The sequence below is a fragment of the Oncorhynchus keta genome, chromosome 11, assembly GCF_023373465.1.
Source record: "Oncorhynchus keta strain PuntledgeMale-10-30-2019 chromosome 11, Oket_V2, whole genome shotgun sequence".
Taxonomy (NCBI): domain Eukaryota; kingdom Metazoa; phylum Chordata; class Actinopteri; order Salmoniformes; family Salmonidae; genus Oncorhynchus; species Oncorhynchus keta.
In genome coordinates, this window is record NC_068431.1 from 51,666,338 (window position 1) to 51,681,134 (window position 14,797).

Here is a 14,797-nt window from a genome sequence, read left to right on the forward strand (position 1 = left end):
AATGTACTCACATCCTACCATACCTTTGTCTGTACACTATGCCTTGAATCTATGCTATCGTTCTCCGAAACCTGCTCCTTTTACTCTCTGTTCCAAACGTGTTAGACGGCCAGTTCGTATAACCTTTAGCCGTACCCTTATCCTACTTCTCCTCTGGTGATGTAGAGGTTAATCCAGGTCCTGCAATGCCTAGCTCCACTCCCACTCCCCAGGTGCTCTCCTTTGTTGACTTCTGTAACCGTAAAAGCCTTGGTTTCATGCATGTTAACATTAGAAGCCTACTCCCTAAGTTTGTTTTACTCACTGCTTTAGCACACTCTGCCAACCCGGATGTCTTAGTCGTGTCTGAATCCTGGCTTAGGAAAACCACCAAAAACCCTGAAATCTCCATCCCTAACTATAAAATTTTCCTCCAAGATAGAACTGCGAAAGGGGGCGGTGTTGCAATCTACTGCAAAGATAGCCTGCAGAGTTCTGTCTTACTATCCAGGTCTGTACCCAAACAATTCGAGCTTCTAGTTCTAAAAATGTACCTTTCCAGAAACAAGTCTCTCACTGTTAATAATATTTATATACCATAATATTTTCCTGTATAGCTCTTCTACCATGCTATTACACAAGGTTGTATCTTGATCTTACTGGATCTGACAGGCAACTGATTTTAAAGGATTTAGAACCTCCATATCATGCAGTCACATGAAATACTGGTAGCATTTCATCAGGGAGAATAACTAACTTGCCTCTTGCTCAAAAATCTGTTGGTTCACTGTCTGATTTTCATGCTTTTTATGTGATGCTTATTATTGCAGATCTCATTATCCACAATCTAACTTTAATTGTTTTCTGGAAGGGTGTGGATTGGCTCTGCTGTAATTGAAAACCACCTAATCACAGGCTAAATGTACTGTAGGTCACTCTTTTCTCAGAAACTTTAACCAACTCTGAAAAAGTACCTAACCCCAAACAGATCCATAAGTAACCTTGTTTATCAGTGAAATTTTGAGTAAAGTCGAGAGGGAGGAGAGAAGCCCTAATATTATGACTTTTCTATCCGCATCTAACAGATGAATGCCTGGAAGATCAGGCTAAGAGTGGGACAGAATGAGCCTAGAGATGAGCAAATTTAAAAGTAAATATTGTACCACAGTCAGTCTTGAGATATTTGGGCTTTTGTATCCTGCTCTTTGTACCTTACCAAAATGCCAGAGGTAAAACAAAATTATGTATCACATACTACCCTTGAGATTAGGAATGATAAATTAACCAGACATTCAGATTTTGCTGAGCATGTATCAGATTTTATGTAAAAGGTGTATGGGCATATGGGCTTTGGATTTGACAGACCTTGTAATTAACATCATTATCGTCTTCAGGTTGCAATTAAAAATGCAGAATATAAAAATGTGTACATGTTTTTGGTTTGATGGATATTGCACAGCGCTGTCAGTTCTACCATCTGCGGTTCTCTGCTGCTCCCCACTGGGGCCAGAAAATATTGCAATTATCGTGAGAATAGGACTTCACAGTTGCTATTGCACTGATATGGTATACAATAGCCCAGCTACATTTATTTTGCATTACTTTGGGTTTTTGATGCAAGTTTTATGCAAGGGGGATTGAAACGTAGTACAAATGAAATTATGCATTAGGCTTTACGATTTTTTAAAACTTAATTTGAAGACTCAGAACCTGTAAACTGTTATACTGTATCGGATGTCCACGAGGTGAATGAGATCATTTGATCCAAGTTCACAACCCATTTAGATGGGAACAACAACAGTTTTGTATGTACCATTACCAGCGTAAACTATTCGGAAGCGACGACGAGCGCTGTTATCACAGACCACAAATCTAACGGACGCCATGATTCTTGTTTTCTTTCAGTGGGTAACAGCTGACACGAAGTGAATTAGAAACAAAGGAAACACGCACTCGCCATAGCTGACTGGTATGCTCATACAGGTAAACCATCAACTTCTCATTTAAAGGTACACATTTGTTTAAGCGTACGAAAACAACGTTGTGTGTTTTGTGAGATGTATTAGCTAGCATAGACAACCCCACCAGTCAGTTAAATTAACCGAGTTAGCTAGCTAACCGAGCTAGCTAGCTAACAATGGGTACCTAGCGCGCTAGCTGTCAAACTAGCCATCTAAGCTCAACTAGCGTTTTAGTTATCAAGCAATGAGCTAAACGTGCTAATTCACGAGGGGCACGTTTCCTCGTTGTTAATTATTGATTTGTGTTGCGCTAACTAGACGTTGAAGTCAACTAATATTAGCTAGCTAGAAGTCGCTGTACTTACGTGGATGTGTACGGGGATTGACGCTTTAGCTGGATACATTGTCATCAAGCTATCCATTTATCGTCTGCCTGTGTTCTGTGTGGTTTAGTAAGTTAAATGTCGAATATCTTAAAATAAACACATTCAGCTAACGTTAGAGCATAGTTAACGTTACCGGACGTTAGTTAGATAATTAAACGAGATTAGACTATAATTTGAGCGTTACTGTCTGTAGCCAGTATGAAAATCAAGTAGAATGGAATAGCCAAAGAGAGCTCGTTAACTAAACATTAGCAAATATGATAGCTATCTCACAATTTTCGTTTGGATGGTATGTGGTTAATGTTAGGTATACAATGGACATACTAAGTTAGCTTACCACTACCAACTAACGTTAGTGCAGTTAGCTAGCTAACGTTACAGATATCGGGTAACTGTTCAAAACAATGTCCACTGCTGAAAATTGATTTATGCTAGCTAGCTACAGCTTGTTTGTAGCTAGCTAGCAAGATCAGCTAGTTTGTGACTTCAATGATTTATTGAAACAAATGTTTGAACGTGCTAACTAGAGTATCAACACGAGGACAAGTTGTTTGAGAAAGGTACAGCGATTTTCAGGAACATCCTATCTTTTGCCATTACTCGATAGCGCCACTTAATCAAGTCTACTTTTGTTGTGCTTTTGTGGTCGCTCCTAATTTAGCACATGTAGAGTTTGATGAGTTAGTACAGCCTTCATGACCCTGCCCGTGTCAATCTGTTCATGTGTTAATCTGATTGTGGCAAATGTGCAAAACAATTACATTGTGGACAAAATTGCTAAGTGTTTTTCTACGGCCTCCTAAATGCTCATTCAACATCTTGTTTTAGGGGGTCTTCCAATTGCCATAGGGCGAGAATTTGTGAATCATCTTTAGCGCTAAATGTATAGCAGTTTGGAGTAGCTGTCTACAGAGTGGTTTTACTAGAGGTTAAATTTAGTTTCAGAAACCCCCAGTAGTCCACTTCTTTACATGTTTGGAGACTCATAGTGTGAAAGGGTATCTTCGTGTAATGAGTGGCGAATTGTGATAATGTTAGGCTAAACATGGATTTTTTTTTTTTACTGGGTTGTACATATTTGGTGTCCTAGGAAATGTGTGTTAGACCAGTGGTTCCCAAAATGTGTATAGTCCTGTACCCCTTCAAACATTCAACCTCCAGCTGTGTACCCCCTCTAGCACCAGGGTCAGCGCACTCTGAAATGTTGTTTTTTGGCATCATTGTAAGCCTGCCTCACACAAACTATACAATACATTTATTAAACATAAGAATGTGTGTGAGTTTTGTCACAACCCGGCACATGGGACGTGACAAAGAGCTCTTGTATATGACCAGGGCACAAATAATAATCATTTTGCTCTTTATTTAGACATCTTACATATAAAACCTTATTTGTTAATTGAAAATTGTGAATAACTCATCACAGGTTAATGAGAAGGGTGTGCTTGGAAGGATGCACATAACTCAATGTTGGTTTGTATTGGAGAGAGTCTCAGTTTTAAATTATTTCCCACACAGTCTGTGCCTGTATTGAGTTTTTATGCTAGTGAGGGACGAGAATCTACTCTCACATAGGTACATGGTTGCAAAGGGAATCAATGTCATAACAGCGCGATTTGCCAAGGCAGGGTAGTCTAGCGCAGCCCTATCTAGAAATCTGGCAGTGGCTTCTGATTTAAGTTACATTTTTACAGAATGCAGACAGAGAAGAGCTCCAACTTCTTAATCATAGCCTCAATTTTTCCCGCACAATGAATATAGTTGCGGAGAGTCCCTGTAATCCTAGAATCAGATCATTCAGGGAAGATATAACATCACCCAGGTAGGCCAGTCGTGTGAGAAACTCGTCATCATGCAAGCAGTCAGACAAGTGAAAATTATGGTCAGTAAAGAGAACTTTAAGCTTGTCTGCCCATATCATTGCATAGTGCAGAAAATACATCAATTTTCAGTGTAGGTGTCCAAAACTTCTTTCAAGCTGTCAGGCATTCCCTTGGCAGCAAGAGCCTAACGGTGGATGCTGCAGTGTTCCCAGTGGTGTCGGGAGCCACTGCTTGCACGCGCGTTAACACTCCACTATGTCTCCCTGTTATGGCTTTTGTGCCATCAGTACACATACCAACACATCTTGACCACCAGAGTCCATTTGATGTCACAAAGCTGTCCAGCTGTCAAATACACTCTCCTCTTGTCCTGGTTTGCAGAAGAGGATGTCCTCCTTAATTGACCCCCCGTAAATGTAACGGACATATACCAGGAGCTGTGCCAGGCCCGGCACGTCTGACTCATCCAGCTGTAACATATATAATTCACTGGCTTCTACGCAAAGCCATAATTGTTTCTAAACATCTCCTGCCATGTCACTGATGCGTCATGAAATAGTGTTGTTTGAGGAAGGCATTGTCTGTGTAGTTTGTTTTTGGCCTTTTCCCCCAGCATTGTCCCAGCCATATCTGCAGCAGCAGGAATAATTAAGTCCTCCACAATAGTATGGGTCTTGCCTCCTAGCCACTCGGTAGCTCACCATATAAGACGCTTCTAGCCCCTTTTTATTAATGGTATATGTTGCATTTATATATGTCTTACTACTCATCTTAATTCTCTCTCGAACTCCCGTGGATTATTTTTGAAGTTGGCATGTTTTATTTCTAAATGTCTGCGCAAGAGTGAAGGGTGTCATCGAGTTGTGAGAGAGCCACAGTGTGTTATGTGCAAAAGTACTGAGGAAAGGCACTACTCCCAATATAAGTGAACCCTAAACCAATGTATTTCTCATCATATTTGCGCCTCTTCGATGGTCCAATGTCCCTGTCTGTTGTCCTGTGCTTTCCAGGGCAAAGGGGCAGTAGCTCTTCGGCTGCATCAAATTCACAACTGTCCGTATCCGTGCTAGCTGGGCTAACAACATATGTAGAATTACTGATGCTAGCATTGGCTGTGCTCGTGGAAGCAGAACAACTTGTCGTCGACAGGTGCAGGTTTAGTACTGCTGGTAGAAGTGGTACTGCCAGTAGAGCTGGTATGTGTCTCTATGGACGCGGGCCTTACTTTTTTTAAGCATTTATCAATTTTCGCACAAACAGAATGAGCAGTAGCTACATAACGGCCCATTAGTGGAATTCCCGCGAGAGAGTAATGGTTAATGTGATTGGATGTTAGTTATTTGACTTGGCTACCTGTATTTGACATTGTGTTGTTATTTAGCTGAACACTAGATGGTTCGAGGCTACTCGGGCATGGGGGAAAAAACTCACCCAAATGTATAGCCCCGTTGGAAAATCTAAATGGGCTGTTTTTGAAGATGCGAAGATGCATATGGTAAAAAGTGAATCACCTTTTTATTTGGCGTACCCCCGACGGCATTTCACGTTCCCCAGTTTGGGAATACCTGTGTAAGACTGACTGACAGACAATCTCTAGGATGTATCTAAGGGGGTATGGTTTCAAATCGACCATGCAAAGTTTCTGGTTCAACATTTTGTTTCAAATTGATCATGCAATCTGTTTTTTTTTTTTTTCAGTATTATAGGGATGCCCAAGGAAAAATATGATCCGCCAGACCCAAGGCGGATGTACACAATAATGTCCACTGAGGAGGCAGCCAATGGGAAGAAGTCATACTGGGCTGAGCTCGAAATTAGTGGTGAGTGCTGGTGGGGGCGATGGCTTCCACATGTTGGCCTAATGGGTGTATTCTTTATTTCCATTTAAGTTGAGTAAGGGTATATTTCTGTACTCCTTTTTTCACTGAGTCACTCTTTTGTCCCCTGGTTTCCCCACTTGTTTCGGCAGGTAAAGTGAGGAGTCTGAGCACCTCATTATGGACGTTGACTCACCTCACTGCTCTTCACATCGGCGATAACTCCCTCTCTCGTATCCCGCCCGATATTGCCAAACTTCAAAACCTGGTGTACCTGGACCTCTCATCCAACAAGATCAGGAGCCTGCCCGCCGAGCTTGGCAACATGGTGTCTCTCAGGTCAGTCATAGTGCAAGTTGAATTGTGTCCATTGTAGGCTAAATGTTTACTCTGCTAGTTTGGAGAACCGACATTGCTGTGTCTTCCACGAGAGAAATTATTTGCACTAAAAGCTGATGATTGGTCCTGTTAAAGACAGGAGTTTGCTGTTCTTCAATAGCGTAGTCATTTAACCAGGTTTCTATTTAATTTAAACCCTTTCACAGTTCATGCTTCGAACCCTATTGTTTTGAGCGATTTACGCTATAATTGGAAATGTTAAGTGTGTTGTTCATCTAATCAACAATGCCATTTCAGCGTCCCTAGGGGATTTGGGCTGAGAGCACATTCTATAAAGTAGATGGATGAAGAGACATTTCAGCCTCCCATGCGTGGTATTAGACCTCTGTTCCCCACTGTGATTGAAATTGGTAATAGCTAGTTACTTTGTTTCAAGGAAATGTATGTTTTTGATTGTATCGTTCTTGTGTATGCCCTCTCCTGCACCCGTCCCTCAATGACAAATTGCTCATTAACTGGCTGAGTAGACACGGAAATGGCCTGAACGGATACTTATTGATTGACATGCTGACTAGACCGGGTGCGTGCACCATCGCGCGCATGTTGATTTTGTCCATCCACATCAGATGCGATCAGGACACGCAGGTTAAAATATCAATACGAACTCTGAACCAACTATATTAATTTGGGGACAGGTTGAAAAACATTAAACATTCATGGACATTTAGCTAGCTAGCTTGCTGTTGGTAACTAATTTGTCTTGTGATATCAACATTTGATTGTTATTTTACCTGAAATGCACAAGGTCCATTTTTTTTTTCTCCTTCTGTATCATTGTAGAATTTTGAGTCACACAAAATCCTGTGTTCTCTACTCCGACAATTAATCCACAGATAAAAGGGGGAACCTAGTTAGTTTCTAGTAATCTCTCCTCCTTCAGTCTTCTGTGGACTTAATATGGTGGTTGGCAACCAACTCTAAGGTGTGTTACTGCTACCGACTGGTGTGTGGACCTCAGTTCATCTTTCAATCACCCACGTGGGTATATGTTCCCAAAATCAACTTCTGTTTTAGCGCCTGGCTACGCAGACGCTTGTTGATGCGCGCAGCAGTTTGGGTGAAATGGAGAAAGCCGGTCACTTGTGTGAATACTTGAATGTTGTCTTCTGAATCTTGACCTATTGCTCTCTACTGTCTCTAGCCTTCTAAAACATGTATGTCTTACGTCTTCCACAGGGAACTTCTTTTAAACAATAACCAGTTGCGGGTTCTACCTTTTGAGCTTGGAAAACTGTTTAAGTTACAAACACTGGGGTTAAAAGGTAAGCTTTCCCTGATAGTTATTACTTTTTGGTGGTTTGTGGCATTGAAGTTGATTATTTGAAGCTGGTCTTTCTGTTCACGGGGTCTTAAACTTGCATGCAGATTATCCATTGACTCCCTGCGTTTTCAGTTTTTATAATAATCTGTTTATGCTGATTTGGTTGCACATCCAAGTGATTTCTAGAATAGTAGTCATAGAATGATAGATGTCATTGTTTTCATTCTGTATCATTGAACCTGTGTAATATCTAATTTCTTTCCACTATATCCTCCTGCAGGAAACCCACTTGCACAAGAAATATTGAACCTCTATCAGGAGCATGATGGCACGAGGAAACTGCTCAACTACCTTCTGGACAATCTGGCAGGGACCAAACGAGGTAAGTTCAAATGCAGGAAAAGCATATTGTTTTGAATTGAGTGAGGTAGATAAGTTATTATCTTCTTTGAAATTTGGTGAATGGAATGACTTGGGTCTGTCAGTTGATCTTGATGATCATATTGGGGAACAGTGGTGACTATGAAGTTGTATTTACTCTCCTTTGAATCACTCATAATGGTATTTTGGGGAGCAGTGTAAGGATTACTCATTTTCCCCCTCTGTCGCAGTCAACTCCGAGCAACCCCCACCCAGATCATGGATTGTCATGGCCGAGCCTGACCGGGCACGAACAGCAGGTAACTAACTCATCCACCGATATAAATCACTTGCAACACCTCTTCAAATTCACACACATCAGCACAAAGAACATTGTGTGTGTTATTGATCATATTCAGAGCCCTAATGAGAGACTGTAGCATAATCTCATGTCTGCGTCCCTCTGTCCTGTTCTAGCCTTGTTTTCTGTGATGTGCTACAACGTGTTGTGTGATAAGTATGCCACGCGCCAGCTCTACGGCTACTGCCCCTCCTGGGCCCTTAACTGGGAGTACAGGAAGAAGTCCATCATGCAGGAGATCATGAATTGCAACGCTGACATCATTAGCCTACAGGTGAGCAGACAGATGCTGATGCGATTTGATATTGAAAGTTACAATGAATTATAGGACACATACGTGGTACAATCAGTCTAGCATTTAAGGCGTTGTCTTACGCCTTGTGCGCTGTGGTTGCGATGTCACCTCCATAAGTTACAGGTCATATACTTTGAATAATGCACCTTCAAGATTAATATTAACCTGAATTGTCCTGTTTTTTGCTGAACAGGAAGTGGAAACAGAGCAGTACTACAGCTACTTCCTACCGGAGCTGAAGGACCAGGGTTACGAGGGCTTTTTCAGCCCCAAGTCCCGTGCCAGGACCATGTCTGAGTGTGACCGCAAGCATGTGGACGGCTGCGCCATATTTTACAGAACCGAAAAGTGAGTTCAAGCCACACTGCCTCTTGTCAGTCTTTGATTAGATCATGAGTTCAAGTATGTTTGACATTTGCCCTGTATATAGTGTTTCAGAGGTGTAATGATTCTAAATTCAGCCATTGCAGAAAAGCCTTTTTAAGCTGTCCCAGAGGCAGCACAGTGCACTCACCTGTCTGTTCTGCCTCTCCTCTCTGCTGTCTAGGTTCAGCCTGGTGCAGAAACACACGGTGGAGTTCAACCAGCTGGCTATGGCAAACTCTGAGGGCTCAGAGGCCATGCTCAACAGAGTCATGACCAAGGACAACATTGGTGTGGCCGCTCTTCTAGAGGTCCGCAAGGAGATGATGGAGCAGTCTGGTGAGTCTTTCTCACACTACACATACGCTAGCAAAAAAGCATTAATTCCATATGGCTTAAATGTTTCCATGTCAAGACGCTGGTGTTGTCCAATGTGTGTTTGTCTAGTGGGAAAGTCTCTGCACGGCATGGAGAAACAGCTCCTCCTGGTGGCCAACGCCCACATGCACTGGGACCCGGCGTACTCCGACGTCAAAGTGGTCCAGACCGTCATGTTCCTATCTGAGGTGAAAAACATAGTGGAGAAGGCCACGCGCAGCCTCAAGCTCTCCTCAGTCTCCGGGGAGACAAATGCCGTCCCACTCGTCCTGTGTGCTGACCTCAATTCACTCCCCGACTCTGGTGTGTACTGGGTCAGCAGAAAATCGAGTGTGTGTACTCTACTGTAGTGCCTTTTCTGTAATTCCTGGTGATCTGTGTGTGCAGGTGTGGTGGAGTACCTGAGCTCGGGTGGAGTGGACAGCACCCACAAGGACTTCAAGGAGCTTCGCTACATCGACAGCCTGACCAACTTCAACTGCAACGGCAAGAATGGCACATCCAACGGCAGGATCACCCACAGCTTCAAGCTGAAGAGTGCCTACGAAAACGGCCTGATGCCTTACACCAACTACACCTTCGACTTCAAGGTGAGACTGTCACATTCATGTCTTCCCGCTTCTGTATATTGCTCTTTTTGCATCGGTGTAAAATTTGTGCTCCAGAGTGTTTGTTAGCTGTTCTAAAAGACTGGGTTATTATGAAAGCTTGGGCCACACCTGTGAATAATTTTCTCCAAGCCGGGGATGTGAATGTATCGCCATCTAATGTGCCTTTCCTCTCTGTGCAGGGCATCATTGACTACATCTTCTACTCTCAGCCTACGCTCAATGTGTTGGGAGTTCTGGGTCCTCTGGATCCTCACTGGCTCCATGAGAACAATATCAGCGGCTGTCCCCACCCCCACATCCCCTCCGATCACTTCTCCCTGTTTGCACAACTGGAGCTGCTCCTCTCCTACCCGTCATCAGTCAACGGAATCCACCTGCCAGGGCGCAGGTAGTTCTCCGAGCCACAAGAGGGAGCTGTTGCTCCAACCTCGTTCTATTTTTCCTGCAAAGTTGACAAACACATTCTGTATCAATCAAAATACAATAATAGGAGTGGGATATGGCCAGCATTTTACCCCCATGGATTTTAACTGAAGCAAAAGTTCACGACGATCTCAACAATACGTCTTTATCACATTTTCTGGGCACAATTTAATGTTGTATATTTTTTTCATACCGTATCCCACGTAGCAGTCCTGGGTGTTTCGTTTTTACGTAACCTGCAGATAAATTGTTGAATTGTGTGGCAATACCATGAGGCCCACAGGGAGTGCATGCATCTGTAGAGTATTTTCCCACCTCTTATCACCAGTGAGAGATTTTTGTTGAGGGGGGATTCTTCATGTCAAAAGCATGAGCTTGTGTACACACAAAGTTAGAGCTGCTGACTAACGGCGAGTAAACTGTAGGCTATAAAAATAGTTGCACACTATATTAAGGGTAATTGATTGTGTAAAAACCAACGTTTCGGTGTTAGTACCACAGTGCCGACATGTTGGTGGTTTACTCAATAAATTACTTGGAGTGTGTGTGCATATGTGTATATATACACACACACACACACACATATGTATGTGTGGCTCTCTTTATATCCTACAGGGATTGTTCATGTCACCACAGTCCAGTCAGAGCGAGCGGCGAAATCTCAAGACGCCACCAATCGACAAGCTAAACCCACAAGGCCGATATACCAGCTTTAACCAGAGTCAGTCTCAGCCGCTCCAAATTCATTCCCTCGCATTGCTGTATCTTGCAATAAAGAGTGTAGTAGGTTTGGAGGTGCTGGAGAGAGCAGGCCAAACGTTGCACTTTTGCACTCGCTGGTTCTGAGACCACCTCTACGGGTGCCAAAAGCCTGTCCTCGAGCTCAGAGGCTCCATTTTATACTGAGTGGTGCAATCGCTCTGTGCAGCTAAAGCACAAAGGCATTTTCAAACCTCCTCTTTGAAAGACTACTGTAAAACGTCTATTTCAGTGTATGATGCTAGGGTGATAATACGTGTAACTTATCCAGACTCATAGCATTAACACCTCGGACTGGTTCTGTTTTTTTTATGGCCTAATCGCAAATCTGAACATCATCGCAAAATTAAGCGACTGCCTTTTAAATATTCCAATGCAATTTTTACTGTAGTCACGTGCCATAGAGCCATTTTGAATCTAGCATTGGATATTAAAATGTTACAAAAACCACCAGTCATTCACTGGGAATGACCTTTAGTGATCCTTAGCAATGGGGCTTAGAGATTTAGAAAGGGAAAATGGTCACGGTCAGTCTGACTTGGCAGCTTCCAAACAGGTTGTTTTATGCCAGAGACTCCATCTCTGACCCCATAGCTGTGTAGCCAAATGGAATTGAGCAGGGGCCAACTTGCTTTAAATCACATATGGTTTAAAGCAGGGTTGACCCCCAAAAAAGACATGCACCAACAGACAGGTCTGTGGTGCTGTCTTTTAGGCCAGTAGCAAACCTTCCATTACAAAGACATCCACTCTTCAATCCAGGGTTATTCCTCTCCATTACTAATAGATATTTGTTTGATACAGGAACTTGGGCTAAAATTGATTGTATATGAACTGCAGAAGTCCTAATACACTGCATTATTTTGTACCTGTAAGTATGGTCAGATTTGGAGAAAATGATTGTATTGTAAATTAAGGCTAAATTTGTATCCATTTTAATTGTTTAAAGTTAAGAAAATGTAAAAGACCAGCTTGTATAAACAAAAAAACGAAACAATAGAGGTTTTTTCAGGTTTCCGCCGTTGCACTTGACCAGGTTACATTTTCCCGATTTAACCACTTTTTTTATTTTAATTTTATTTTTTTATAAATTGAATGCATTTCAGAGGCAGGTTTCTGGCTATTTTCTCACATCTGTCTTTGGAATTTGCAGTAAAACATAAAACGTGCCTCCCTGATTCTGTTCTCTAATGCACTGCCAGTGCTATCAGTGAACACCTGAACAGCCTCCTATTTTTCTCAAATTGAAAACAACGTTTAGAAGTTTGTTTTTTTGCATTCGCTATCAAACATATTATTTCCTTGTCTCACTTAGTTGATATTTTAGAGTAATCGGGTAAAGTGGCTGTTTTTGCTGTGCTTTTTTTTCCTTTCTTCAGCTTAAACTATAAGCCGCTCTGGTCTCTTAACGTGTTTTAGATCGGTTTTATCATGTCCTTTGTTTTTGTCTTTAAGAGGAACCCGATCATGCAGAGGCCCATACTTGGAAGCCTCCCCCTCTTCCTCAGTCTAGTGTAAAATAGTTGTATCTAGAGCCACTGACTCCAACTCAGGCAATTCTCTTTAAATTTTTGTTTCATTTTGAGGTGTTTTCGTATGTCTACTGCTAGACCACAGTGATCTATTCTATTGTCTCTAGTGCCATTTGATGCATTCTACTTCAAGGCCAATTGTTAAGTCCACTTATATACTGTACAGGAAAATATAAAGGTAAAAAATCAACTAAAGGGGGCATAAAATGTTATTCATATATATTGCTCTGAGCTTGTTGTGAACCAACGCTATGGCGTGGCCCAGCTTGTTTCCAAACCACAGTGGCACTGTAAGATCAGCTACATGAAAAAATATGATCTGTTTTAAATTATTGATATTTTCTCTTAAGGCCAATTTGCGTGTTTTGTGCTCTCCTGAATTGTTTTATTTTTTATTCAATGGATTGACAAGCATTTATTGTAGATCACTAGTGCAGCTACTCATGTGGCATTTTTTTTAATGATACTTTTGCTGTTTTGCAAAAGCAATTTTTTTTAATGCATTTTACCAAGCAGGAGAAAATGGTGGAAAGGGTTCCGTCTTGGTCCTTTTGTTGTCCCTTTCAATTTTCCACCATCCTTTTTTGTTTTTCATCAAAATCAATGTATCTGGTTAATTATATTAGATTGCTGATGGTGTTGTAGCTAAAAGAGATTTTTTTGTAAATTGTGAATAAATTGTATCATTTCCTTTCATGAATTGTTTGTGTATCATGACAAATGTATGATTGGTTTGTCTTTGCTCATAGTTTTTATTTTGTAATTCTCAAACCAAATTTATTTTTGTGATAATGTTGGCACACTGAATTATAGATTTATATTGTTGCTAACTTTTGATTTAAGAGAACATGATTTGAACAGTATTTTAAACACTTGACAAACATCCTAGAGAAAACAAAGTCACAAAGATTTGTCATGGTTACCAAATGATATTCTCCAACTTTTAGCTTTATAGAACCTTTGTTATCGGATGTGGGTTCTGGTTAGGTAGAGGATGTCGGGTAGTAGCCAATGTTGAAGAGATGGCTGGTGTAAAAGACTGCTTGTAAATGTGCAGCATTTTGAGGTTCCAATGATTTAGCCAACATTTATGACCATTTGACCCAGACATTATTCCCCTGCTGTTTGATCTGTTGGCAGACCCTAGACTAGAGGGTGGGAATGGAGATGTTTGGCAGAGACTAGTCACGGCCTAGTTTATTAACATAATTTAGGCCCAACTAATCTCTGGCACTGTAGGTATCTTGCCTTCACCTTTTGATAACTGGTGCATCTATGTCCACCACAGTCCTAGTTCATAGGCAAAATATGAATTTGATGTGACTGTCAGATAATTGGCACTCAGTCTTTATGTATAGTTTACCCAAACTTGGCAATAATAATTAAAACATTCAACTTTTTTGAATTTTTTTGTTTTGTAACGCTTTGGCAGAATTTACAATTACCTGTCTTTTACATTTGAATCTGTCTCAATCTGTTTATCGTTCTCTCTCTTAAGTAGAAGTAGTAATGCAATGGGTAGGTTTGTGGCCAGCTGAAAGTAAGTGTATAGAGGTAATGTGTCACTATGTAATGCACTGGACCAACTCTTGTTTACCAGTTATGGAATACCAGCAACACACTTGCACAATGTTTTAAAGAGTTATGTATTTGGAAAAAAATATAGATATATAAAACATGGCAGCTGTTTTTAATGTAATATTAGGACATGTACAGCAACCTAATGGTAAACCATGGTCTTCATTATTTCACTGTTATCCTCTAGTCTTGGTTCTCTTGAGTAGTCGTGTTTATACTTGTTTCCTTTTACACCTCTTTTTTTCCTACTTTTGGTTGACTATAAAATTCTATATCTGTTTGTCCTTGTACTGTATTTATTGTGTGCGTGTCCTACACCGGAGTGAGTGAATCAATGACTGTGGTAATCTCTCATGGGCAGATGAAACGGTCGTCACTAGTTGCCACAAAGTCATAAACCCAACCCCTTTTCTACAATTTGTCTTCTTAAAATGTGATTTTAAACCTAACCTTAACCACGCCACACTGCTAACCTTATGCCTAAACCTAACCTTAAATCAAGAACAAAAAG

At 41.3% G+C, this 14,797-nt stretch overlaps 1 protein-coding gene across 5 annotated transcripts; it reads left to right on the forward strand.

The window, feature by feature from the left end:
* The first annotated feature begins 1,496 nt into the window (after positions 1 to 1,496).
* cnot6a (CCR4-NOT transcription complex, subunit 6a) lies at positions 1,497 to 14,566 on the forward strand. 5 transcript variants are annotated; one of them, XM_035781235.2, is made up of 13 exons: positions 1,497 to 1,545; positions 1,885 to 1,962; positions 5,848 to 5,969; positions 6,119 to 6,305; positions 7,542 to 7,627; positions 7,907 to 8,008; positions 8,238 to 8,306; positions 8,464 to 8,621; positions 8,836 to 8,990; positions 9,190 to 9,344; positions 9,453 to 9,686; positions 9,771 to 9,973; positions 10,174 to 14,566. In XM_035781235.2, exons 3-13 carry the CDS (start codon positions 5,858 to 5,860, stop codon positions 10,384 to 10,386), a joined length of 1,674 nt encoding a protein of 557 aa, XP_035637128.1. In that variant the 5' UTR covers positions 1,497 to 1,545; positions 1,885 to 1,962; positions 5,848 to 5,857; the 3' UTR covers positions 10,387 to 14,566. The 5 variants fall into 5 exon arrangements, with proteins under 5 accessions (XP_035637128.1, XP_035637129.1, XP_035637130.1 ...); XM_035781236.2 differs by lacking the exon at positions 1,497 to 1,545 and adding an exon at positions 1,577 to 1,724; XM_052457442.1 differs by lacking the exon at positions 1,497 to 1,545 and adding an exon at positions 1,583 to 1,784.
* Positions 14,567 to 14,797: the final 231 nt, after the last annotated feature.

Bases quoted from the DNA above. Each gene is read 5' to 3' on its own strand.
- cnot6a (XM_035781235.2), top strand. From the start codon at position 5,858: ATGCCCAAGGAAAAATATGATCCGCCAGACCCAAGGCGGATGTACACA. The intron at 7,628-7,906 runs GTAAGCTTTCCC...ATCCTCCTGCAG, and splicing joins ACAAACACTGGGGTTAAAAG to GAAACCCACTTGCACAAGAA. The intron at 9,687-9,770 runs GTGTGTACTGGG...CTGTGTGTGCAG, and splicing joins CAATTCACTCCCCGACTCTG to GTGTGGTGGAGTACCTGAGC.